Raw genomic sequence first — 27,332 nt, 5'->3', positions numbered from 1 at the left:
ACCGGCCATGAGTGAGAGGGCCAGGAGCACATCCTCCCGGGGTGCACCCTCTCGCCAGTCTGCAGGAGGCTGGCAGGGGCTGGCGGCTGGCTTCCACTGAGAGGCCCCTCGCCGCCTCTGCCAGAGCCACACCACCAGGTCCCTTCAGGAACAAGTCAGCCAAGACCTGAGGAACTGGACTCGTCATCCAGAATGAACAGGCAGACGCCACTCAGAGATGCCGGAGGACACAGGTCCACGTCGGGCAACATCGTCTGCCATTGTCCTTTCTCGTCCATTGCGAGTAGGTGGACCACTTGTGCCCACAAGTCAAAGCCGTGGCTGGCTGGAAAAGCAGTCACTGTGCAAGGGGGCAGTGAGCCTCCACGACTGAGGCTCACCCAGCGCGCCTCCAGCCAGCCTGGGGGTTCTGAGCAGAAGGGCCTGGGCTGGGAGGGGGCGTTTAGAAGCCTCGGCCAGTAGAGGTCCTGTGCTGGGCACTTATCTCTGAGTCAAATGGGGTATGTGTGTGTACCTGTGTGTATGTCTGTGTGTGTGTGTACCTGTGTGTGTGTGTGTGTACCTGTGTGTACTTGTGTGTGCACACACGTGCGCTGTGTGGAGGGGGTGAAGGCCCTGCAGGCTGGGGCTCAGGACAACGTGCCCCTGCCACACCTCCACAGACCAGCACACACACACACACACACACACACACACACACAGCTTCACCGTGGCCAGTGGAGCCACCGTCCAGGCTAGGACTCTGTTGCCCTCCTGAGGCTCTAAGAGAAACAGCTCATAGGAAAACCCCTGGATGACCACATGTTTCAAACAAGATTTGACGCAATGAAATCCAAGCCCATTCGCCCGGATTTCTCACCCCTATGCCATGGCCCACATTAAGTTTACCTGGGTACACACCTATGCCATGGCCCACATTAAGTTTACCTGGGTACACCCCTATGCCATGGCCCACATTAAGTTTACCTGGGTACACACCTATGCCATGGCCCACATTAAGTTTACCTGGGTACACAAGCATACACACGCCTAGCCAACAAGCGGGTTTCCTATGTACTTAGCCGGATTGTGTGCGCCGACATTTCCAATTCCACTCCATTGCTGGTGTGACCCCCTATCAGGTGTCCTCAAACTACGGCCCGCGGGCCACATGCGGGTGTTTTTGCCGTTTTGTTTTTTTACTTCAAAATAAGATATGTGCAGTGTGCATAGGAATTTGTTCATAGTTTTTTTTAAAAAACTCTAGTCCGGCCCTCCAGCGGTCTGAGGGACAGTGAACTGGACCCCTGTTTAAAAAGTTTGAGGACCCCTGCGGCCTACATGGACCTTGTGACCCATTTGTGGATCCCATCTGCAGTTTGACAAAACAGCCCCGGAGTGCTCCAGACACCCGGGGGAGCCGGGGCAGTAGTCTTGCCGGCAAGAGAAATCACACCCTGCACGGGGGTAGCCGCCTTCCTGGGCCGGAGCAGAGCGGCAGCCTGGTCTTCGGTAAGTCACCGTGTGCCCCCGAGGCTGCTGCGGGGAGGAAGCGGCTTCCCTGCCATCTTTAAGGAGGAGGGAGCCCCCACGGGAGGGCGGGCCCAGGTGTGAGTGTCAACCACCGGCAAAGGGGAGACCCCCGCAGGGGCTGGGACTGGCTCCTCAGGGGTTTCCCACGGGCGCCCCGGCCCTGCGGAACCTCTGGATGAGGAGCAGCAGCCTGGTGACGTCGGAGAGCGCGGGGAACAGGGCCATGACGCTGTCCACCTGCTGCGGCGGGAAGATGCTGCAAAGCTCCGTGCGCGCTCGGGCGCGCGCGTCCCCCTCGCCGGCCGCGGACCCCAAAGGGCCCCAGAAGGCGCCTTCGCCCCAGCTCAGCTCCGCCCAGGCCAAGCGCCCCGGCCCCCGGGCGGCCCCGTGCGGGCGGGACCACGGGTCGGGGGGCGGCCTTGCCTGGGGTAGCAGGTCCCCCTGCGGGTCCCCGAGGCGGCCCCCAGCCCGTGGCCGAACCTGCGGGCCCGACTGGCTCCGGGGATTCGGGAGGCCGGGCGGAGCTGGCAGGGACAGGGGAGCCGCGGGCGCCCCCCAATCGGGGCAGCGTGGCCGGGGCGCGAGGCCGGGAGGGGGCGCCCCCAAGGTGCCCGGGTCGTCGCTGAGGGCGAGCCGGGAGAGGCCGCCCTCCAGGCCCACCGCGTCGGGCCGCCGCTGCGCCGGGGGCAGGCTGCGCGCGCCGGGCTCCCGGGGGCCGGGCCAGGCGGCGGCGGGAGCGCTCCGGGGGCCGCCCGGCTCCGCCCGGGCCCTCGGCCGCTCCTCGTCGGCGCCCGCGCCCCGCCAGGTGCGCGTTTGGGCGCGAAGCTCGTCGGCCACCGCCAGCTGCGTGTGGTGCGGCCGCTCGGGGTGGTAGAACTTGCACTTGATGCCGTAGGTGCACTTCTTGCCTGGAAGGGGCCGGGGCGAGAGAGGGCGCGGGGTGAGACCTCGGGCGGGCGGGCGGGCGGGCGGGGCTGTGTGCCGGGTGCGGGGGCAGTGCCCGCCCCTCGGCTTGCTCCTGGGACGTTGCTAACGGAAAGCGCCCGGGATGCAGAGTTAGCTGGGTCGGGGCAGGGCGAGGTGGGGTGAAGGGGCCCGGGGCGCAGGAGGGATGCACAGGGGGCAGCACCCGCCTCCCTGGGGTACAGGCTCTGGGCACAATAACCCCGGGGTCAGCCAGGAGGGTGTCCGCCTGGGAACTCCCTTTGGCCAGGGAGTGAGACCAAATCTCTCCATCCATGGACCTCAGTCTCCATTTTCCCAGGAACCCTGTGGATAGGGGGTCTCAGGAGTGGTGGGCGGTGGGTACTTGCGGCATAGGCTTGCACCTCCAGGGCTGCCTCAGTTTCCTCCATTTGCCCACATTCCTGTGTGAACCATTGCCCTCTCCCTACATACTGTCCTAACAGGTGATGAAATAATTTATCATCACAACCTGGGCACCTCTGAGAGTGAAAGGGAGCAGAAGGCATCAGCCTGACTGTGTTTCACCTTCATTCTAACATGAAATGACTCTCCCTGTCACCTAAGGCCTTTTGGACTTCTATGGGCATGCAAACCAAGGCCTGGGGACATCGGATGACTTTCCAAGCAAGTTAGCGAAGACTGGCGCCCTGGTGGGCTCTGGATAAAACCCCTAACTCTTCTTTTTAATCTTACTGTTTAATTTTTTAAATTTATTTTTAGAGAGAGGCGGGGATTAGGAGAAGGGAGAGATAGAATCATCCATGAGAGAAACATCAATTGGCTGCCTCCTGCACACGCTCTACTGGGGATCAAGCCGCATGTGCCCTGACGGGGAATTGAACCAGGGACCTCTTGGTGCGTGGGTTGAAGCTCAACCACTGAGCCAAAATCCCTAGCTCTTAATGATGGCATTGACTAACGTCCATAAGGGCCCAGGGGTGGGGGGTGGGGGGCAGGAGGGGACACAGCATGCCAGGTGCCAGGTGAAGGGACTGATAAAGAGGAGCTTGGGGGACACAAAGCCTCCCTGCTTCCGAGACCAGCTTTGTCCTATGTGTGACCCCTGTATCCACCCCCCCAAAATACTCCCATGCAACAGGCAGCCCAGATGTCAGTCCATTCCTACAATAACCCCGTCCGGAAACTGCCGTCGAGGCACAAGGCCCTGAACTGGGCCCAGGGGGCACGGGGTGTCACCCACCGTATGGGCAGTGCTGCCAGGAGGGCTCTGGGGGCTTTGGCTTCCTGCTCAGGAAGTTGCTCAGGGTGGGTCCCCGGCGGCCCAGGGGGTCGTCAGGAGGCATGAACCTAGAAAGCAAGCACAGAGGGGCCACTGCAAGACCAACAGGGACTCAACAATTCCACCGGCACGGCGCGCGCCCAGCAGGAGAACGGCAGCCCCTGGCGTGCCCTGGGCCAGCTCACCAGCCAGCTCTCCCTGCGCCCACAGATGGCACAGGGTGTGAACGCGGCACAGCCCTCTCTCGCTCTGCTGCATGCGGAGCCCAGCACGGATCCCTGGAGAGCAGCCCCTGGGCCGCCGCCGAGTCTCTCCTGCTGCGGTTCCAGCCAGCGGGACCAGAACCACCCAGCAACTCCTTTCCAAGCGCAGGTCCCTGGCTTCCTACCAGACGCGCTTAATCGGAATCTCAAGTTGCTCGGGAACCTGCATTTTAACAAGGCCCCGGGTGATTTTTATCCACTCAAATGGAAGCATAATGGCTCTCGACCCCCTCCAATCCTACTCTGAAAGCGGCTCTGAGCTGCCTTCCCCTTGTCCTCAACAGAGAAAGTTAGAGACCTCCGTGGGGCTACAAACAGCCCTGGTCCTCTGAGTCCTTGAGGCTCAGATCCCATTTCTGTAACTACCCCCACAGCCCGGGCACTGACATGAACTCGAGTTTGGAACACCCGCTGGCGAGTCAGCAAAGCTGCGGATCCCAGGTGCAGATCCAACCCTCCTCTGCCAAGCCGGCTTCTGGGTGGGTTTGGTGTCAGCTCCCGGGACTGCCTGACCCAGGCCATGTTCTCTGCCCCACCCTGCCCCGCACCTGCCCCTTCCCCTTCCGTTGGCATTCAGTCTAACAAGGAAGGGAACGCATCCTCAGGGTGCTAACAGCTCAAAGGGGAAAACAACATTCCTGAGAAGGAAAACTCCCCTGGTTTAGCACCATCCAGTGTTTTATATGAATACTTTTGTTCCCAGGACACACTTCCAAGTCACAGAAAGGCTCCGCTGGAGGGGCTGTGGGTTCTAAACAGAGGGCCTGTATTTACACGTTTGTGTCCCCTAAGAGTCAAGGGTCATGCTGAGGTCCCATCCTGCAGACCACATCCACCAGGCCGGCCCGGAGCTGGGCGATCCCGGGCAGCGTCCGCAGCTCAGATCCCAGCTACACAGCCGGCTTCTCGGAGCTGGGCCCTGACCAAGAATCCGGGGAGCGGCCCACTGCGGTTATTAAAAGTTCCCAAAGGCTTCACCTCCTGCTCTCTCCCGGCCTCGCAGCTGCTGGCTGGGCCAAGAGGGCCCCACGGACGTGCCCAGGGCACTGGGGTGGGCATCCTCGCCCACAGGCAGCGGGCAGGCCCTGCCTCTGGCAGCCAGGCAACCTTCTGGCAGACCCTTAGCAGAGGCCCGTGTGTCAAAAAAAACTTGGCCTGGGCCCCAGGCTGTCACCAGGCCAGAGGCAGCCATGATCCGTCAGACCTCAGGGAGGATTTTCTGGAACCCACAGTGACCAGACTTGCCAGACTCCTCCAGGCCTGGGCCGGAGAAAGGAGCCGCTGGCCTTGCGTCTGTGGAAGTGACCAGGGGGCTACTGCAGGGAGCTGCCACTAGCATCTGCCCTGGGGCTCAGGAGGGTCCTCCCCCTCCGCGGCTGTGCCAGGTGGTAATGGGGGCAACAGCGTTCCCTGGCGGCACCGTGTCCTGGCCTGGCCTGAGAATAGCAGGGTACAATTCTCTCCCATCCTCACAACCATCTCAGGCATAAATCTGATTAATCCAGGTACATTAATTCAAGGTAAAGAGCATTCAGCTGAATGAAATTGAGTGATTTCCTCAGGACACACACTCTGTAAATCGCACAGCTTCAGTTTAAAACCTCACCTCCTGGGACCCTTCAGTCCGCAGGCCAATTCCGGTCAAAGGCACATGTCTGGGTTGCAGGCTCAATCCCCCTATTGGGGATGTGCAGGAGGCAGCCAGTCAATGATTCTCTCTCATCTTTGATGTACCTATCTCTCTCTCCCTTTCCCTTCTTCTCTGAAATCAATAAAAATATATTTAAAAAATATAAATATATTTTTATATATATTTAAAGCCCCAGATCTTCCCACCACACCACACTACCTCCCCGGCTTCAGGGTCAGGGATGGTCTGCCATGTGCAAGTGGCCCGGCCAGCTGACATGTTGCCTCCTCTCTCCCCATTCTCCCTTCCCAGACTGCAGCCACTCACTCACTCATCTACAGCGAGCTACTGAGTGCCGAGGGCGGGAGCCAAGGCGCGTAGGATGCAGTGCCTGCCTTCACAGAGCTGGGGAGCTTGTCTCAAACCACATTCCTGAAAGCCAGTTGGAGAGCCCAGGATGAGGACTGAGCTATCATGGCCTGGAACAGACACTGAAGGGGGAGTGAAGACCCAGCCTGCGGTGCCCGCCCCACACCGTCTGGCCCTATGCTAGTCTCAGACCCACACCCACATCGCCCGGCCCCTAGCCCGGGCCCTCAGCATGCCTGGGCACATTTGCTGAGGACCAGCCATCGCTTCCGCCCAGCTTAGCTCAGTCTGGGGGCCCTCGCTAACCAGCACCTGCTAATGGGTTTGTGCCTTGTGACCCTCGTGTAGCTGGTTATCTAAGATGGACCTGACCCAGAGGAACCAACCTAGGGGATAGATGAACCAAACAGATTCTCTTGAAAGTTTCAGCCAAGAGGTATTGAGACAGAGTCAGTTCCAAGATGGTGTCAGCCTCAAGACGATGCTGCCCACTCCCCCATGTGATTCCAAAGAACAGCAACAAAAAGATGAAAACAGTGAAAGGAAGTAGAACCAAGTCCACATCCCCCTGATGACTGTTGCAGTGCTCTTATTAAAGGTGTTACATTCTTTAAAGAGAAAAACAAAACTGTATGGTGCCCCAAGCCCACGCTTGGCCCACCTGCTGGATGGCCCTATGCCGGGTCCGCTAGATGTGGACACGGGAACAGAAAGGTCGTGGACAGCAGGGGCAAACAGCCCCGTTGGAGAAAGTGGGTCGCAACAGAGAGGAGTCGCAGAAGCACAGAGAGGCTGTGCCGCTGTGGAGCGGAGAGGGTGCCTCAATCAGCTGTCGCCAGGCCTGGTGTCCTTGCTTCTGGCATGGTGTCCTGTGACCTCCAACCCCGCTGGGCCTAGGCTAGTGGGAGTGGTTTTCTTCCCGTCACCCCAACCCACCCGTGCCAGGCCCCCCCGGCCACCACGTACCTGTCGTTGACAAAGGAGAACATGAGCAGCCTCTGCTCGATGAACCACTTCCACTCGGGGTTCTCGCTTTGCAGGTCACGGTAGTTGTCGTTGGAGACGATGACGCCGTCCCGCTCGTAGGCCACCTTCACGATGTAGCGGTCGTCGTAGCAGACCACGCGCTTGCCATTCACCTTGCGAGACGGGGTGTACACGAGCACCGCCTGGCGCTCCAGCTCCTCCAGCACATGCTGCTCTGGGGGCCACAGGGAGGGGGGATGGCATGTAGCGGCTTTCTCAGAATGACTCCCTCCCCCCCTAAGATCATCCTGAGATCACGGAGCACATTTGACAACTCAGGGGTCCCCTCTGAGCCAACTCCCGCGCCCCCCTCCCTCTGGCCCAGCACATCAGGAAGATCGGGGAGGTCTTGAGCAGAATAAGGCAGCTGCCCCAGGTCAAGGGGCTCCTGGCTTCTGTCTGCCTGAGTCACGAGGAGTCCAGAGTATGGTACCCAAGAGAAAAGAGTCACTTTAGACACCAGCGGCCTTTACGGGAGAGAGACATTCACATTACAACTGGAATCCTGGCAATCTGCTGGGACACCTTCAGGATGGAGCATCGCATAAGTGACAGCTCTGAGGGCCACGAGAATGTCAAGGGAAGAGTCCAGGATTAAGAATCTACAGCCTGGGTTCTGGTCTTAGCTCCAGCTCTTGGCGCCTCTCCCCGCTTTGAGCCTCAGTGTTAGCCTTTATAAAACGAAGATGTAACTCCTCCTGCCTCCGCGGTCTGCGAGGCGACTGGACAGGCTCAGCGCTGGCAAGGAGGGGAACGTGCGCAGATGTCACGAGGTCCCATGAGGAGCTGAATTCCACGTCCTGGAAGGTCAGCTCTTTGGCCTTAGTTTTGCCTTTGGAAACACACATGCAAAGCAAACCCCTTCTACACAAACCAGTTGCTCCGAACTGGAAGAGCATTAGCATGTGCTTCACATGGTTTTTCTCTCAAGTTGAAGTCCTTTCCTCTATAACATAGATTCCAGACTTTAAAAAAGGCACACGGTGCATATAGAGCACAAAGAATCATTTCTTTAAATGCCGCGTATGAGGCACTCCCTGAGAAAGGGAACACGGCCCGTGCTTTTGAGGTCCCTCTTGCCCCTCCGGGTTGGCATCTCTCTTTGTCCCCCTTAAGATAGCCCAATCTTTAGAACTTCGTGTTTAGAATTCCCTTGCTTTCACTTTTCAAAAATGCATATGTATGTGTCCCCCAAAAGGACTATTTTCCATGTGATTATGAACCTCTAGACTTTACACCAGTGGACTCACTGTACATAGTCTGGTGCAACTGGCTGTCTTCATTTAACATGGCGTTGATGAGGTTTGGCCATGGCCACATGGTCACTGCTGTCAGCTTCGCACGGAAGTCTCTGGGTACAGAAACGCAAGGGTTTCTAGGGTGTGTCTCCAGGAGTGATATGGTTGAGTTGTAGGAAAAGGCGCTTTACAAAATAGTGCCAAGTTACTAATTATTTTGTAAAATAAAATAAAATTATATAGGAAAAACAAGTGCCAAATTGTTTTCCAAAGTGGGTATTTCAAGTTACTACCCAACAACCCAGCACAGCACTAAGGCAACCTTGTCAACGCTAGGCATTTTCAGGCTTTTGAATTTCTGTCAATTTGGTGGGCGTCAAGTGGCTTCTTGTGGTGGCTTGATTTTACATTTCTCTAGTTACTAATGAGATTGAGCATCTTTTCATATGTTTATTGGCCATTTATGTTTCCTGTGAAAGACCTATTATGCATTTTGCTTCATCTTTCTATTGGTTCTTTGTCTTATTAATTTGGAGACATTCTCTGTAGAGTCTGGACAGTGATCCTTTATCAGGAATAGTGATGTAGAGCCTCTCCCAGTTTGAGGCTGCTCTTTTCATTTTATTGTTCTGTGGCATCCACTAATGAACACAGGCTCTTATTTTAATGTAGTCAAATTTATGAATCTTTCTCCCACACATTTGCACGTATGTGGCTTGTTTAAAAATTCCTTCCCTACCCCAAAATGATTTCCCTATGTTTTACCCAGACTCGATTTAAATATTACACAACTGTTGAAAGCCACCATTCTCCACGTTCAGACCATAAAGAATAATATGGGGTAAGCAGTTCATGATGGAGAGCTGCACACAAGTGGTTATGCCCCTGCTTCTCATAATTCCATTGAAATGGCAGCAAAGAAGTACAAAAGGGGAGGGGATCCCCAGTCACATTAAAAAATGTTCTTGGGGACAGCAGCAAACCCAGGATTTGGACAGATTTTAGGAAGACAGAAAGCAGACTAGATCACACTGCTGCAAAATGTGCAGAGGGAGCCACAGGCCAGGATGTGCACAGAAGGCTGAGTGGAGGTGGGGCTCCAGGCACGTGGAGAGGGAGGGAAGTCAGGATGGCTAACGAAGGGCTACTCATGGGGCAGCTGCATCCACCCTTTCCCTATGCCTAAGCAAAAGGAAAATGAAGCCCAGCTAGGAAGAGGAAGTTCCCATCTGGCCTTTGACCTCCTACAGTAAGACCATCATCATTGTGGCCCAGCTGCCTGCCTGCTCGTGCAGGGTATGCTGGGTGAAATCTGCCCGTCACCACCTGAGGCCAGCCCAGCCCTTCAGGGAAAGGTCCACATACTAAGAGAGAAAGCCCGTGGCAACCAAAGATATAATCTGGTTTTTTATTCACAAACTAGAGGTCCAGTGCATGAAATTCATGCACTGGGAGGGGGGTGTCCCTCAGCCCAGCCTGCACCCTCTCGCAGTCTGGGACCCCTCAGGGGATGTCTGCCTGCTGGGGATTGGGCCTAAGCCGGCAGTCGGACATCCCTCTCACAGTCCAGGAACCCTTGCTCCTTAATGCCCGCCTGCTCGCTGCTCCTTACCACTCAGGTCACTGCTCCTTAGTGCTGCCTCGGAGGCGGGAGAGGCTCCCACCACCACTGCTGCGCTCACCAGCTGTGAGCCTGGCTTCTGGCTGAGTGGCGCTCCTCCTGTGGGAGTGCACTGACCACCAGGGGGCAGCTCCTGCATTGAGTGTCTGCCCCCTGGTGGTCAGTGGGCATCATAGCGACTGGTCGTTCTGGTGCTTCCATCATAACAATCACTTAGGCTTGTATTATATAGATAAAAACTGACAACCAAAGGATCACCAGACTTTTGAAAAGACCTAACAGCACAAAAAAGAGAGTGAGAGAGAGGGAGATAGAAGAGAACAAAGAGAGCTGACCACAGGAAAAAATAAATATGATTTATGGAACTGAAGAGAATTGTGACAGTCTATAGCCGTGGTCGGCAAACTGCGGCTCACAAACCATATGCAGCTCTTTGGCCCCTTGAGTGTGGCTCTTCCACAAAATACCACGGCCTGGGCGAGTCTATTTTGAAGAAGTGGTGTTAGAAGAAGCTTAAGTTTAAAAAATTTGGCTCTCAAAAGAAATTGTACTGTTGATATTTGGCTCTGTTGACTAATGAGTTTGCCGACCACTGGTCTATAGAAATAGTAAAGAATTATTAAAGAGATACTGCATCCCTAAGATAAGAATAGCACTTTACTTAAAAATTAAGGAGAGAATTCTTAATTAAGAGAAGTAGAAGCAATCGGTAATTGATAGAATTAAAAACAAAAGCTTTTGGGGAAAAGGCTGGAAGACAAAGTCAAAGAAATCTCCCAGAATCACCAGGAGGTCAGCCCTACCATCAACTTGGCTGAAACAAGGCCAATGGCTTAGCATTTGGCTTCTTGTTATAAGAAAGCCAAACAAAAACAAAGCCCTGTTTGTGTAGCTTAAAATAAACCCATATGATATAAGAATTAAAAATGAAGAATTCCCTGGGTCTCAGTGTTCTTTTTTTTAAAAAAGTCAAAACATATGTTGTTGTGTTTTTGTGGTGTGTGTGTGTGTGTGTGTGTGTGTGTGTGTTTATGAAGAGACAGGGCTAAGGACTCAATAAATAAATATCACCAGACTGAATGAATGTCTCTCTCAGATCCTACATTCTATGAGGGGTGGGATGCAGATCCAATCTTTCTGCAGAGTGTTAAAAGTTGTAAAACACAGTTCTTTTTTTGGCACTTAATCATTCACACTAAAAGATGAAGCAACTTGTTCACTCATGTATCCAACAACTATCTAGTGAGCACCTACTCAGTGCCAGGTGTCAGGGCTGTGTGGTGAGCACACAGAGTCAGTGCCTGCATGGAGCTCAGGAAGACTTCACCAGACAACCAGCTCTGCAGATCCCTGACTGCAAACTAGCAGCAGGACTACTGCGGACAGTGCAGAGCACCTGGGGAGCATGCGCCTGCGCCAGCATACCTCTAATAGGGGTGTCAGCCCTTGGTGGTTCCTTCCTCCAGGATGGGACAAAAACTTTGATGTAGGTGTGTCCTCGTTCCCTGAACCAGTCCACAGCCAGCTGGATTCCCCGGCAAGAGAAGACTTCTTTATTTCCATGGCTATAATGGGAAAACAAAGAATCTGTAGAGACACAGAGAGGGTTTCTAAAGAGTGATTTCCCCTGGGAATATCATGGACTGCAGTCTCATAATCAGAGGGAATCAGACAAATCTATGTTTTAAAAATATAGCTCATTCTTTGCACAAAATATATCTCTTCACTGGAACCACGTAGCTTCTGATAGTTTGTAGGCTCCAAGACGTGTGCATTCCCAGGATTAATAGACCAGATTCTCTTATTAACTGAAGCTAATAAAGATCAACATAAGCTGGATGGGAGTAGTCATCTTCAGAATGCTCTCACCCTAAGAGAGGGCTGTAACTATGTTATTAGGCTTCCCAGGTCTAAGCAAGGAGGCCAACCTTCCCCATAAATTCCACCAAAGACATCAATGGTGGCAGGAAGGACAAGGTGGTATGAGAAGAGGCTTAAAACCAGGCCAAGCCTTGCAAGCTTTACTGAAGATTTTTCTTGCTCTGAAGAGGAATGAGAAGTCATAAAAGGGTTTAAGACTGGGGGTATATGTGATGTGATATGATGTGATCCGAAGTATGTTTCAGAAAGTTCACTCTGGCAGCACAGAGGACACTAAATAGGAAGGGAGCAAGAGTGGGTGCTGGGTACCAGTTAAGAAGCTATTGCAGTCATCAAGGCAAAATGGATGGGGACTTTGACCGAGCAGGTATTGATGCATAAAGAAGAGTAGGTGAACTCGAGAGCTATTTAGAAGGTCAAATCTCCAAAACATGGTGATCAGGTATAGGGTGACAGAGAGAAGAAGGCATTGAGGAAGCTTCAGATCTCTGGCTTGTATGATTGGCTTTTTGCTGAGACAGGGAACTCTGAAGGAATACAGAGCTTGGAGGGAAAGATCACGAGTTTGGTCGCCGACACATACTAAGCTGGAGGAGCCTTTGTGACCTCACGGTGAAATGTTAAGTAAGTAGCTAGGGTTCAGAAGAGAGGTCTGGGTGATGAAATGTGCGGGTCCTCTGTATTTAAGCAGCAGATGAAGCCACCGCACGGAGAGAATTGCCTGATTGCCTGGGGAGAGAGAGCGGCCTAGAGCTGGAGCTGGAGGAAGTCTGGAACTCAACAGCTGGTTACAGGTAGAGGAGGACAGTCTTACAGGAGAGAGAAAGGACGTGAACCGGAAGAGAGCCGCATGGTGGAGGCCACGGGAAGGAGGCAGCCGAATGCTGCTGCGAGGGACCAATGAGGCCGAAAACAACCCTCAGGCTTAGTTGATGGAGGTCAGTGGTGTTTTGCTGGAGAGGAGATATGTGGACAGATTTGAGATACTGGGAATGCAAACCAATTAGACTTAGTTGTGATGGGACATGCCTGGCTTTGAGGTGAGATTACTCTGTGCTCCCTGCTTCCGGCTCAGCCACCTGCACCTCCTTCAGCCTTGTCCTGCCCATGCACCTTCCTCCCCTCCCACCACAGAGCCGCTCGCCAGCCATTCCTCTCCTCTCGGCCAGTCCCCTCCTCCCTTGGGTCTCAGCTTTATCTCTGCTTCCTCAGGAAAGCATCCCCTGGCCTCTGAACTCTGTCAGATCCTGAGTATGAGGCCTCACAGCATCAGACTTCTCTTCCTGGCCTTGGGTCCCAGCCTAAGTCTGCATACACCCTTCCGTTGGTAAGATGAGGGACGAACCGGGTCGTCCCTTCTCTAAATCCTACGTTCCTTCTGGTCCCCATTGAATTCCCAGCGCCTAGCACAGTGCCTGATAATTGGTAAGGACTTAATAAAACGTGTTGAATAAGTAAATGACTGGGAAGAACCGTCTTATGAGGAGCTGGAGGAGGAGCAACCAGGCAGAGGGAAGGGTTGGCTGGAAAGACCCGGATGCAGGGAAGACGTGGCATGTTTGGAGACCAAAAAGGGAGAGTGTGACTGGAGCATGTGGAGTGAGCAAAGGGGAGAGTCGTAGAAGGTAGGAGGCAGGGCTAGGTTCTTGGGGAGCCAGGGGTCACCATGACACGCACACCCTCCCCTGAGAGGCCAGGCCTGCAGAAGTGCCCCGGGTCCAGACGAGGGTGACATGATCATGGTCCCAGGCCTCGCCTGCTACCTTCTCAGAGGGGATGGGGATGGGTTCAGGTTTGTAAAGAGGAAACGGGCGTGCTTGGAAACATGCATCATCAGTATTGGAAGTCGCCCTTTGTGGAGGCTCAGAACTCTCAGTTCCTTTAGCTCCAGTGACGACCAGGAAGCAGGCCTGGAGCCCAGGTCTGTGGTGTCTTCCAGGTTAGAGAAAATAGCCCGTCGGCCACTGCAGCCAAGCTGTGAGGCTTATGCAAACAGCCCGGAGAAAATATCAGTGAAGCTGTCTGGTTAAAATCATCAATAAGAAGAGGAAGTGGAAAGCTAGGTCCTTCCTCCCAGTGGAAGTTGAGAAAAGAAAGAAATGGAGGGGAAACGAGGAGGGGGTCGTTCACAGGGGAGTCTGAGCTGACCCCCAGGGCCCCCAGACCCCCAGGCTTGTCTCTGTGGAACAGAAGACCCTCATTCAGGCCTATTGCTTTGCAGGACTGACTCCCACACACCCGCTCCAGCCTCCCCTCCTAAGCCTTGGTCTCTTCTGAGATGTGAAGATTGTGTTTCCATCCTTGCCACATTTGTTTACCAACCTCAAAATGCCACCATGGCTGCCCTATTTCTGGCCACAGAAAGCTCTGGGCAATTGCAGGATGGATGCCACAGCAGGAGCCAGCTCCTCACAGGGGGATCTGTCTCTACGAGGAGCCAGCAGAGGCCCCAGTCAAGCAAGGAAGCTCATGGTCACCCCGGGAGCCCACTCCCCACCTACAGAGAACAGCACCCGACCAAAGGCACCCTCCGCTTGCGCTTCCTCCATCCACTCAACATCAGTGCACGAGCATCCACTTCCACGGGGCTCTGTGCTGGGGCTCGCGAGTGGGAGCGCGGCTGGCCTCCCCCTGCTTCTCGGAGCTGACTTTTAAAATTCGCGGAGAGCCCTGTGTGCCAGGCCACACTGCACGGGAACCGCATTTCATTGTGACAACGAGCCCTTGAGGAAGTGGCCTTTGTCCCGCTTTGCCCTTGAGGAAACTGAAGCAGAGCAGTGTGGCTGCTCGCTGATCTGGCGGATCTCAGAGCCTCCTTGGCTGGGCTGCAACCGCTTCCTCCCCGTCTCCATGTATCCCCTTTATCCCTGGCCCTCCCCGGCCTCTGCCCCGGAGATCCAGACCGCAGCTCCTGTGGAGCCCGAGTTACTCGCTGCTAACATCTTGCACTGGGGAGGGGGCTTGGCGCTTATTACTAGACACTGCGGGCCAGTTTCCCAGGCACCACGCCGAGAGCAGGCCCTGGGAAAAGGAAATAGGAGGGTGGGTTTTGAATAAAGGGCGGGTGGTAAGGGGAAGTGGGCTGGTGCCTGAGACAAATTCTGCCTACATGACAGCCGTGCATGAGGCAGCCACAGTTAGCATGTAGCCACGAACAGGGACAGGACCATCTAACGGGGACAGCCCTGTATCTTCAACTATTGCCCAGAAGGCTCCGCAGTCTCTGCGGCTCACAGCACAGGCCTTTGCGGTGTAACCTGGAAAGGGCACCACTGTTGGACTGTTCGGTATTGGGGGTTAAGGTGTCAACACTCTGAACCTGGAGTTACAACCCTTCTCGCCCAGGGATCACCCCCAGCTCAGGTCTGAAGGAAGAGGGAGAGGCAGGGGGCTGCTTGGAGCACCCTCATCTTACCAATGGGAGGGTGCATGCAGACTTAGGTCGGAACCCCAGGCCAGGGCTGGTCAGAGGGAATTGCCCCGGCCATGGGAACCCACTGACAGGGGCCTGACCAAGACCTGAGCCCGCTCGCTGAAGATTCCTTCCTCCAAAAGAAGCCAGATTCTGCTGAGGTTTCTAACAGTTTAAAACATAAACAGCAACACCTCAAACCAAAGGCCCTGTACCCCAAAATGAGGACACAGTCAAATGAAAGCCTTGCCTGGGGCAGTAAGAGGATGTGAAATTATCAGGTGGATTTCCCCCAAGCTGAAGTCCTTCAAATCACGCCTCTGCTAAATTTGCCTACAGAGTGAGCTTGCCGCTCGCAGCGGTTGTCACGTGAGTTCCTCCCAATCACCACGGGCAGCTTTCAATCTACTTTCAATGAAAGCAGCCTTCTTTTTTTTTAAAATATATTTTTATTGATTTTTTACAGAGAGGAAGGGGAGGGATAGAGAGCTAGAAACATCAATGAGAGAGAATCATTGATCAGCTGCCTCCTGCACACTCCCCACTGGGGATGTGCCCACAACCAAGGTACATGCCCTTGACCGGAATCGAACCTGGGACCTTTCAGTCCGCAAGCCAATGCTCTATCCCAAGGGGTCCTCAAACTTTTTAAACAGGGGGCCAGTTCACTGTCTCTCAGACCATTGGAGGGTCGGACTATAGTTTTAAAAAAACTATGAACAAATTCCTATGCACACTGCACATATCTTATTTTGAAGTAAAAAAACAAAACGGCAGAAACACCCGCATGTGACCCGCAGGCCGTAGTTTGAAGATGCCTGCACTATCCACTGAGCCAAACCGGATAGGGCAGCAGCCTTCTTTTTAAACCTGCTGGACAGCCCTGATCGGTTTGGCTCAGTGGATGGAGCGTCGGCCTGCGGACTGAAGGGTCCCAGATTCGATCCCGGTCAAGGGCAGGCACCTTGGTTGCAGGCACATCCCCAATAGGGTGTGTGCAGGAGGCAGCTGATCAATATTTCTAACTCTCTCTCCCTCTCCCTTCCTCTCTGTAAAAAACCAATAAAGTATATTTTTAAAAACGTAATAAAAAACAACAGGGGGATGGGGGCATGCATGGGGAGGGGTTTGGGATGGGGATGGGGGGGATGAAGACAAATATATGATACCTTAATCAATAAAAAAATTTAAAAAATTTAAATTAAATTAAATTTAAAAAAATTAAAATAAAATAAAACCTGCTGGACATTTTTCTAAAGGCCAGGTATATTGTGACTCAGATATTCAACTCACGTCTCCCTCTCTCACGTACATACACACACACACATGCACACATACACCCCCTGGAGGTGTGGGGCTTGGACTTGTCAGTCTGCAACAGAGCCACCAAGCCATGCACCTCGATGCCCTGAGGGCCCCCTGAAGCTTGGCAGCAGCAGCAGAAGCGTCCTGGGCACCAGTCCTGCAGCAACACCTGGGGCCCTGGGGAGGGGCTTAGCACATCCTATCTGCAGTGGAGAAGTGCAGGTCCGGGACTCACCTGGGCAGGCCCTGGCCCAGGATAAAAGCCTTGGGGTCAGGGTCTCCCACCCTGAGACCCTTTCCTGGTACTGGAGGAAATGTAGGGCTTTGGCAAGAGCATGGAATCCAGAGCCTGGCACTTAATGTTCTGTGACCTTGGGCAAGTTACTTACTTTCTCTGAACCTCTGCCAAAGAAGAAAAATTCCTTTATTGATAAAAAAAAAAAAAAAAAAAGCATTCATTTCTTTCAAGCCATGCATAAAAGAATCACCTTGAATCTTAGACTGTTAGAGATGAAAAACCAGTGAAGATCATTATTTAGTCTAACCTCTTAATTGTATAAAAAGGACTCAAAGAAGGTGATTCCCACCAAGGTCACGCAGCTGGTAAGATGAAAGGCTGGAGCTGCACAGTGGGCACTCACCACATGAGGCTATTTGCACTTAAATGCAAATTAATGCAAAAAATTAAAATTCAGCTATGTGGTCACAGCAGCCACATTTCAGGTGCCAGGTAGCCACAGATGACAAGTGGCGACCCAATGGACAGAGAAGGTACAGAGTTTTCCAACACCACAGGGACCTCCTGGTTTTCTACATGAAATACAAAACTATGGGGCAAGCATGAGGTCTGGCTTCTCGGTCCCCGTCTTATGCACTCCTGACATTGCAACTTAGAACTCTCACTGAAGCTGACCTATCACTTATGAAATGCTAATGAGGCCATCAGTCCTGCTTGTAATGCCAAATGGACTCCCTTTGGTGTTACAATGAGGAGAGGAAAGGTGGTGTGGATCTATTTAAATGACTTGAGGATAGTATGCGTTTTTTTGAAAGGCCAGGCTCTCATGTGCTTTGAGCAAATACATTCCCACTTTTCTAAAAAGCACTTGAGGGGAAAAAAAAAAAAAAGCACGTGGGGCCAGCCAGCATGGGCAGGGCTCAGTGGTTGAGCACTGACCTATGGACTAGGAGGTCATGGTTTGATCCCCAGTAGGGGGTGTGCAGGAGGCATCCGATCAATAATTCTCTCTTATCATTGATGTTTCTATCTTTCTCTCTCTCTTCCTTTTTCTCTGAAATATATTTACATATTCACAATAATAAAAGTGTAATATGCTAATTAGACCGGACGTCTTCCGAATGTCCTTCCTGACCAAGCTGGGGCCGGAGAGAAGCCAGCCCGGGTCCTGGGTGCCTGCTGGCGGCCGGAGGAGGAAAGCCAGGGTCCTGGGTGCCGGAGGGAAGCAGGTGCCGGCAGCCGGGGGAAGGAAGGCCTACTCTTGCACAAATTTTCATACATCGGGCCTCTAGTATATTTATAAAACCTACAGCTTAAAAAAGTAAATAAATAAATAATATATTTTAAAATACAGATTTCTATTTAGGTAACTAAAAAAAACCTCACACACACACACACAGAATGACAAGGTCTGCAATACTACAAAACCTCAGCAGAGGAGAATTTTGAGAAACCATGTTTCTGAGGTTAACTGAGTTTTGAGGTCAAGAGATAATAATAACTAGACACCGCGTTGGGTTTCAGCCATCCATTCCCTCTGAAGGGCGAGCCCCACGCTGGGATCTGTCCTGAGGATCTGCCAGGGCCTGGGGCCTAGTCCTGCTGAAAGTCTGGTTGGAGGACACACCCGGCATTATTGTAAGAGAGGGAGCTGCACCTCAGACCCCACTCTCCCCCAGACTTGCCTTAGACTAGTCAAGTCCCACCTGTCCGGTGGTGGCTGTGCAATGTGTCCTGTTTCCTAGCTAGTGAGATGCAGGGAGTCGGGGATGTGTGTGCATGTGTAGACCTGTGTGTGTGCATACACATGTTGAGATGCAGGGAGTCGGGGATGTGTGTGCATGTGTAGACCTGTGTATGTGCATACACGTACGTACACACGCTGAGAACACACACAGATGCATGTGTTCCGGTTCACTGGGGTGATTTTCAGGCAGCACGTGTCTGACACATTTTAATTGATAGCCCGAGAGGTGGTTTGCATTTGTAACTCGCAGACTGAGCTTGAAGGGATTAAACTGCCACAACTGGAGGGCGGAGGGTGGGACTAAACGGATGTAGCCAGGACACATCATGGTCACGTGCAAATAGAGAATGTGGTTCCCATTTGAATTCCAAGCAGTAACAGAGACTTCCATGACAAGAAAACCCTCCACCACCCGCCTATCAGAACAATTCCTAAAACACGCCCGGTCCCCAGAGAGATGCCTGCGCTTCCCTGTGGCCCCTGAAGTACTCTGTCCCACAGCCTTTCTGCTCCTTTGATCTGGACGCTCAGGGCTCACAAAATCTTCCCCTGGAAAGGTCTGCGACGTAAGTGATGTCACCTTGTATTTCTATTGATGCCCAAAGGGAGTGGGGCCCGATCAATAGGCCAGGGTCCCCTCTCACCACCCCTTAGACTTCCTTTCTAGGACCCTCAGAACCTACCGGATTCCTAAAAATCCCATAACTCCCCCAGAGATCTTGCATTAAACAGGATTCAGCCCTAACCGGTTTGGCTCAGTGGATAGAGTGTCGGCCTGCGGACTGAAGGGTCCCGGGTTCAATTCCAGTCGAGGGCATGTACCTTGGTTGTGGGCACATCCCCAGTAGGGGGTGTGCAGGAGGCAGCTGGTCGATGTTTCTCTCTCATCGATGTTTCTAACTCTCTATCCCTCTCCCTCTCCTTCTCCCTTCCTCTCTGTAAAAACTCAATAAAATATATTTTAAACAGGATTTCACAGGCTGGCTGGGAGCCTGCGGGAGAATGTAATAGACCCCCTGAGGACCAGCCCGAGCCCTGGAGAAAGGGCTCCGTTACCCTCTCTGATCTAATCGAGCCTAGGAAGCCCCCCTCCAGCTACAGCCTGACCTCCCCCACACCAGGCAGCGCACGCAGGAGCAGCCCCTGAGGCCCGGCTTGAGCCATTCCAAGCTTGGGTCCTGTGGTTCCAAACGCCGAGGGAGACCAAGGCCCCAGGGAAAGCCCCTCGGCCTGTCAGCCCAAGGGCGCGCTGCTGCCATCAGTGCTGCTGGTAACAGTCTGTCTCCAGCCCCTCCCGCCCTCGGCCTCGGGAACGGGAAGCCTATCTCGTTGCAGCTGTGAGGGACTGATTTCCTATGGCTCTGCCCTCTGCCCCGCTGTCACCAAGCCAAGCAGCAGGATAATGCACTGGTGTGGGCAATGCCTCCCCTCGCCCAGCCCAGCGGGGAGTGTGGGGGAGGCTGCGGAGATTCTCACAGCTGAACCTGGCCTCACCAGGAAAAACAACAAGGCGGGGCCTGTCGCTCTCCTCCAATGCCCAGATATGAACAACCATGTCTGCCCCCGGGGCCAGGAGCTCACCTCCCACACGGAGCTCGGGAACCCCACCCACCCCATAGCCCCAGCAGAGGGCTTCCAACGAAGTTCACGTTCATTTTCCCATCTGGTTCTCACACCCTCGAGGGAAGCAGAAGAGGAAACGAGAAACACGGCTTTCCCAGAATCACACAACTGGTCCGGGACAGACTCCCGAGAAGAAGCCGCGCGTCCCCAATGACCACAGCCTTCCCCACAAGCAGGCTCTCTCGGGGTTAATGTGATAACAGCGGCCACTTGTTGAACCCTTGCTGCGTGTCGGGTACTGTCCTCAGCATTTCATGCAGCTCCCTTCTAGGGTGGTTTCAGACGTTACAGATGGAAAAAGTGAGGCTCAGAGAGGGTAAGTGACTTACTTAAGGCCACACAGCCACTAAGCGATGGGAAAGGATTCAAAGCCCCATCCATGGGTCCTACACTGTTTGGACCAAACCACTGAAAAGAGGGTCAGTCCTCCCACCCAATCCCGTCACCCCTACTACAGAATGAAGGAAGCTACCTCATGGCCACGTTGCTGCCGTCGATCACGATAGGTCTCAAGGAGCTGGCCGGGTCTCCGCATTCCTCCTCGGGATCGGCCCCCAGCCCGCGCTGGATGGCGTCCGGGGTCCCACAGGAGCCCCTGGGGACCAGCAGGGGTGCAGCACTGCTCTGCTGGGCCCCGGGGCGGCTGCCAGTCTGGATCAGCTCCTGCAGCACGTCGTTGACCAGGGCGTCCTGGCCCAGCTTGGCCAGTACCCGGACCACATCCTCCCGGTCGTAGCCTAGCTTCTGGAAAAACTCCATCTTGCTTGAATGCTCCATGCTGTGCCAGCCAGGCCCCTGGCAAGGGTCCTGCCCCCGGCTTTCTCCTGGCAGAGCCCCACCGGCATGAGCTAAAGAGAAAAGGCATCCATCAGGCGTTTTCTGGGCAGCCTGGCTGGCTGTCAGGTTACTGAGGGCAAATGAACTACGCTCCCTCCGCGCCTTATCTGTCAGGAAATCGTGTTGAGGACGCCTGGCCCCCTTGGGGATTTTCAGCTGCTCGGTGTGGTTGGGGAGCCACAGATGCAATCACGCTGCTCCAGGCCCCACACAGCACCCCGGCAAGGATCCCCAGCCAGAGGCACCCGGGGCCGCTGAGAAGGCCCCCAGGACTGGGGACACTGGCACACAGGCCAACGAAATGCTTCTGAGGCTCCGTCATGGGGTGAACGGGGTCCATGCCAATTCATATTTTGAAGCCCTAGCCCCAATACCTGAAAATGTGACTAAATTTTGGAGATGGGGGTCTTTAAAAAGGTAATTAACTTAAAAAGGGGTCCTTGCTCCAATATGACTGGTGTCCTTGTAAGAAGAGGAGATTTGGACACAGATGGCTACAGAAGGAAGACGATGTGGAGACACAAAGAGAAGGCAGCCATCTCCATGCTACGGAGGGAGGTCTCAGGAGAACCAGCCCTGCCCACACCTTGGTCTCAGACTTCTAGCCTCCAGCACTGACACAATCATCATAATAAATAAAATATTCTATAATGGCGTATATTATTACATAAAATAGTATTATAATATATAACACATAACATATAACCAAGAGCACCCGATCTGTGGTATTTTGTTATGGCAGTTCTGGTAAACTAATACAGCTCCTCGGCTTAAACAAGGAAAAATCCCCCTGGCAAATTCTATGCCCAGCAAGTGCACCCAAATTCAACTCTGTGCACTGGCTCGGCTTTCCCTAGCAATTCATTCAGACCATACCGAACCTCTAAAGGTCCTAATCCAATGTGATCCTTCCCCCCCAAGCGTGGCCCACACCTCTGAGGGGAGGGGTGTGCTGGTGGGGCCTGCAGCCAGATGTTTACAAAAAGAAGATGATTAAACCAAGAGGACACTCTGGACAGACTGGGCCCCTCTCTCCTCTACGCACAAAGACCGACATCTTCCAAAAAACATCTTAGAAGACAGACATAATCCTGAAAATAAATGAACTGTGAAAAGGTGAAACAACGCAGAAGTACAAGAATAAAAATATATTCTTTCTTCGTACACACCCCAAATCCCACCTGCATCTCCTGCTGGGTATTTGCGCTCTCCCAGCATTTTTTCTATGCATTTACTTGCATATCTAATACACACACAGATGTATTGTCCTAGGAGGATGTTTTCTAACATAAATAGTGCCATACAGTAGGTAATGTTCAACAACTTGCTTTTCTTATGAAAAATGAGTTATGGAAATCTGTTTATCTGTTCACTTCCCACTGCCTCTCCAGCATTTTGCACGGGGGCCTGGCACAGCTGAACCTCGATGCATATTTGTTGGATGGATGCATAGATGGGCGGACGAATGAAGGAAGGAAGGAAGGGTGTTTAACCATATGCCAAAGGATGACATTTAAGTTGCCTTCCATTTTTCCCTGTTACAAATCATGCTCAATGGAACCTTCGTGCCCGCTGATTTTGGTCTTGACCTTCAGTTTAGTCTCCCACAGGAGTCCCCTGCAGGACCCACATCTCTCTTCTAGCTTCCCAGCTCAGCTTCTCAATCTCATGCTAGGCCTCTCCCTGTAGGGCTGGAACCCGAACAGAACCAACAATGACAGGGGCTGGCAGGTGAAGGGCATTTTTCAGCCAGACTCCTGGACAGAGAGACCTCTGCTGCGCCCATTTGTCACCATCACCCCCCTGCCTGGGCCCGTATCACCCTCTGATTATAAATATCCTCTGACCTCGTGTTGACTACAAGAAAGGCACTGGATTCTTGAGCAGGCTGCTGGGCTGTCACTTGTCGACCTCACCGCCCACCACTGGCCCACCAGGCCTTTCTCTAGAGCCACGCTGAATCCCTCCCGGCTCCCCAACTATTCCAGAACATTCACATCACCGTGCATGCTTTCCTCTCCGCCTGGAATGCTGTTTGGTTTGACAAACTTCAAGATTCAGCTCAATGCACTCAAAGCGGTCACCCTTAACTCCACAGACAGAATGAGAGGCTGGTCATCTCATCCACTAGGCACTTTGCTGACACCTGTCATGACACACTGAATTCCTTATCTATTTCTCAGGAATCTGCGAACTGCACTCTGATCTATTTGTCTCAGAATCACCAATACCTGGCATAGTGCCTACTCTACCTGAGTTTAATAGATTTTCCTTTAACAAATGTCAAAAGCTGAAATTATCTTTTCTCCGCATGTTTTTTTTTTTTTTCTTGGTTCTGAATCTCATTGAATGGCTTCTCCCAGAGGCCCAAAGAAGAATCTCAGCCGCCTTTAACTCTTCCCTTTCTCTCACATCTACATTCAAATGCCATTACTTCTACTTCCTGGACATTTTCCATACCCATCCGCTCTTACACTCACAGCACCACCACTCTAGTGCGTTCATTCACTCACTCATTCATCCATTCATTCATTCATTCATTCATGTAACAAACACTGATCACCTACTGTGCTGCAACCCAGTTCTATGAAAACAAAATAAAATGCAGTTTAATTTCAATTCATTCAGAACCTATTCAGGAAAACAGACAACAAATGTAAGGAATAAGCCCTAAATCATGATGATAAACACAATAGTTTTGATTAGAAAAATGTGTTTTAAAAACACAGGTGAGGAATGACTCATCTTCCTTTGAGGGGAAGGAGAGACCAGAAGGTCCTCGCAGACCCGGAGAACAAAGGAAGAACGGGCCTTTCCCAGTCTGAGCCGGCCCGTGTCTCTCCCAGGGGCTCCTCTCCCACCTGTCACCACAGCTCCAATGAAGTGCGTGCACTGAGTAAAGACTTCCTGTATCTTCTCGAACACGTCTGTGTGCCTCCGTCCTGTACAGAGCAAATGTCAAAACTCTACAGCTGAGCCTAAAGGCCCTTCCCCACTGGGCCAGGCCCACCTTCCAATATCCTTGGTCACGTACCTCTAGTCCAGCCTCTCCTTCTACTCTTAACTAGTGACCAGTCCCCTCTCAGGACGGCTGTTCCCTTGGGCTGGGGTCCAATCTCCATGGAGGAGGAGGGCACTCACACAGCCTGGCAGCCCAGCCTCACACCAGGAGTCGCTCACTGTCCCTGAAAGGCCCTAGTCTCCCAGGCCAGCAGGCCTTCTCTCCGCTCTTCCCTCGCCTGTAGCACCCGCCCCTCCACCAGGCCCAACCCCACTGTCACATCCTCTAAGTAGCCTTACCAGTCCCAATAGCTCCAGGTCCAGTCCCATCCTAACCCTCCCTGCTAATGCATGCACTGTAGCACTTATTTTGGTTTGGAAGAAAGAGAGAAATGGAAGAGAGAGGAGGAGGGGAGAAAGATTAGCAGGATGGGACTAAAGTCAGAGATAAGAGAAGAAAGAAACAAGCAACATGAACATAAAAGTCCTTTTCACATAGTTCCTCATTTTTTCCACATTGCTTTCACATAGAGACTCTTGCTCGAACTTTCCATGATCTCTGGTGGGTGGGCGGGGTAGATGAAAGTACTCTCTTTGCATAGGCGAAGAAACTGAGGCTCAGAGGGGCACCGAGTAAAGGGTACAAAGCTCATAAATGGCAGAGACTGATCACAGGTGGATGCCAGAAACACCGCGCTGCTTTGAGCTGTGTTCAGGGCGGAGGCAACACCTTGTTATTGCAGAGGGGGAAACCCAAGGATGACAGGCCCGGTGACCTCTCTGGGCCCAAAGTGATAGCTACGAGGAGAGTCCGTGTGAGCTCTGTAACCTTGCATTCTGGAATGACAGAAACCTGAACATTTTCAAGATAAAAAACCTCGGGTCTCTCACGGGGGCGCTGGGGGAGTGGGAGGGGGGGTGGAGAGGATGTGGGGGAGTGAGTGGCCACGAGAGGCCCTGCCCCCAGCAGCTCTCTAGCTCTCTGCAGAGCGCTCAGGTCCCCACACAGCTGCTTTCTGAAGAGACTTAACTGAAACATCTGCCCACTTAGAGGCTTTTTCCCCCTTGAGACTTTAAAATCAATTTCATTTCCTTTGAAAATTTCCAAATAAGGGAGAAACCGGGGCTGGGGGCTGTTCTCGGGCCCTCGGGTCCCATCGCTCCCTGCAGATGGGACGGTCTTTGAGCTGCAACACGGCCGGCTTCTTTTCCTTCCTATTTTTAAGACCTGAAAGTGTGAACGAGTTCACTTGAGCTTTCTTCCTCAATCTTGACTGGAAGTCACAAACAGCCCCGCTGATCAGTAACACTGAAAACCTCCCACGTCTCCTCAGGAGCTCCCACCAGGGTCAGCGCCGCGGCCCTTTCATGGGGTGAGCCGTGCGGTGACTGCTGCTCAGGTAGAAGCCCAGGTCAGAGGTGACCCAACTAAACTGTGGAAGGAAGCGGGGACGGGGGACCTCACAGGTGGGAAATGGGAGTCAGATCAGACCTGGCCCTTCTAGAACCAACCAATCCATCCCAGCGGTCGGGGAGGGCCCCTGCGGGCAGGAGTAAAGGGGAACCTTGAGGAGGAAATGAGAGGGGAAGACCGTAGGGAACCAGTAGCTCACGTGCGCAGTGTTTTACAGTTAGAAGGCGCTTCCTTGTGTACTATCTTTGGAAAAGCTAACATCCCTGGGAGGCAGAAAGGGCTGCTCATGTTGCAGGTGAGAAAACTGAGGAGGAGAGAGATATTGTTGACTTACCCAAGATCCCACAGCTAATGAGTGGGAGAGAGAGACCAGACTCCCAAGAGCAGTGATTCCCACCATTTCCCAAGTCAGAGGGTGCTCCCCAGGGCTGCTCAGGGCCTCAGGGCAGAGTGAGCCCACACATCAGCCCCAGAGTGAGCACATCCAACACACAGCCTCAGACCCCCAAGTCCATCCCCGGTCACCTCTGCCAGCTCCACTGTGATGGGGAGCAAGTTTTTGTGGGAGCCCAGGCGGAAGTTGCCCAGTTCAGCTCAGCTCTAGAGCCCTCAATGGAGTCAGTTAGATTTTGGGGAAGTCACAGAGAGGCAAGGACTTCAGCCCAGGCCTGGCCCCTCCCCCTTCCCCCTTTTTTTAAAGGGAGTTACAATTTTTTTTTTAACTGTGGTGAAATATACATAAAATTTAACATCTTACCTATTTTTAAGAGTGCAGTTCAGTAGAATTAAGCAAGCATCACTACCATCCATCTCCAGAACGTTTTCGTTTTCCCCAGTGGAAACTATACCAATGAAACACTAACTCCCTCTCCCCTTCTCTCACCCCTGGCAAACACACTTCTACTTTGGGTCTCTCATGGAATCACAGCATTTGTCCTTCTGTGATGGCTTATTTCACTCAGCACAATGTCCTCGAGGTTCACCTTTGTTGTAACATGTGTCAGAATGTCCCTCCATTTTCAGGTTGAATAATATTTTATTGTGTGTATGTACTGCATTCTGTTCAGCCTTTCATCGGACGGTGGACACTGGGTTGCTGCCACCTTCCGGCCGCTGTGAGTGTGGGTAGACTGGCCTGGCCCTTGGTTATCTCCTTGAACTTGTCTCTTGCTACAGGCTCCTTTGGGTGCACATGTGAGTATGTACAGCCCTGATCCATAGCCCAGGGCAACTCGGAAGCAACGTTTCAAAAAAACAAAACCCTCTGCTATCCTCCGCTCCCAGCCTCTTCACATGTCAGGTGCTGGCACTCCCGAGCTGGCCTCCCTGGGCCTTGGAGAAAGTTTGTAGTCTTGGGGGCATGGCTGAGGCTTCTCATGGGGGCAGAGAATTAGCCAACATTGTCTTCGCTGCCGTCAGGTTAAAATGCATTTCAGCGTCCTCACAGGCCTTCTGGAAGCCCACAGAGCCACCCTCCCGAGGAGACGGTGTTTGGGCTGCTGCCTTCTGTCCTGGTCGGCCAGGAAACTGACACCCACACAGCAATCTCTAATCTAGAAGATGCCTCCCAGAGCGTGGCACAGGTTTAAAATGGGTCCGCGGTCCTGTTCCTTCTGATTTCATAAAATTAAAATCCTCCCAAAGACTACAGCAGAAGTTTTTACTGAAACCAAGGAGCTTCCTCTGATTAATCTTTCCCCCACAAAAACCATCCTGAAATCAAAGACAATTTTGCTGAAATAAACAAAGATTTCACCTCAAGGAAATTGAAAATGCTTACCTTTTATTTTTTTTCCCATCTGAGCACTTACAATGATTTAAGGTGCGAGAAAACAGATTCCTCATCCAAGAACTGCTCTCCAACCGGCACCCCCTCCCACCCCTTGTGCTCGGTCGCTCTGCGCGGTGTCTGACCGACTGCCAGCTAGGGCCGTCACTCACCAGCACAGCCTGTCGCTGCGGTCTTCGCAGTGGACTCCAGGGGCCTCCGTTCCTCTGGGCTGTCCAGCT

At 52.9% G+C, this 27,332-nt stretch overlaps 1 protein-coding gene across 2 annotated transcripts; it reads right to left on the bottom strand.

Moving 5' to 3' along the window:
• Window positions 1-1,406: 1,406 nt before the first annotated feature.
• Window positions 1,407-27,332, bottom strand: ZC3H12D (zinc finger CCCH-type containing 12D). 2 transcript variants are annotated; one of them, XM_079780400.1, is made up of 6 exons: window positions 27,264-27,332; window positions 20,544-20,919; window positions 11,291-11,430; window positions 6,947-7,181; window positions 3,680-3,786; window positions 1,407-2,420 (listed from the first exon to the last, which is right to left on the bottom strand). In XM_079780400.1, exons 2-6 carry the CDS (start codon window positions 20,846-20,848, stop codon window positions 1,645-1,647), a joined length of 1,563 nt encoding a protein of 520 aa, XP_079636526.1. In that variant the 5' UTR covers window positions 20,849-20,919; window positions 27,264-27,332; the 3' UTR covers window positions 1,407-1,644. The 2 variants fall into 2 exon arrangements, with proteins under 2 accessions (XP_079636526.1, XP_079636527.1); XM_079780401.1 differs by lacking the exon at window positions 27,264-27,332 and adding an exon at window positions 22,756-23,145.

This window comes from Cnephaeus nilssonii (assembly GCF_951640355.1).
Source record: "Cnephaeus nilssonii genome assembly, chromosome: 9".
Taxonomy (NCBI): domain Eukaryota; kingdom Metazoa; phylum Chordata; class Mammalia; order Chiroptera; family Vespertilionidae; genus Cnephaeus; species Cnephaeus nilssonii.
This window is presented reverse-complemented; position numbering and strand designations above follow the sequence as displayed.

Coding starts and splice junctions, on each gene's coding strand:
- ZC3H12D (XM_079780400.1), bottom strand. CDS start 20,848: ATGGAGCATTCAAGCAAGATGGAGTTTTTCCAGAAGCTAGGCTACGAC. Junction 3,787..6,946: donor TTCTCCTTTGTCAACGACAG/GTACGTGGTGGC, acceptor CTTGCTTTCTAG/GTTCATGCCTCCTGACGACC. Junction 2,421..3,679: donor CTGGCAGCACTGCCCATACG/GTGGGTGACACC, acceptor GGCCCCTTCCAG/GCAAGAAGTGCACCTACGGC.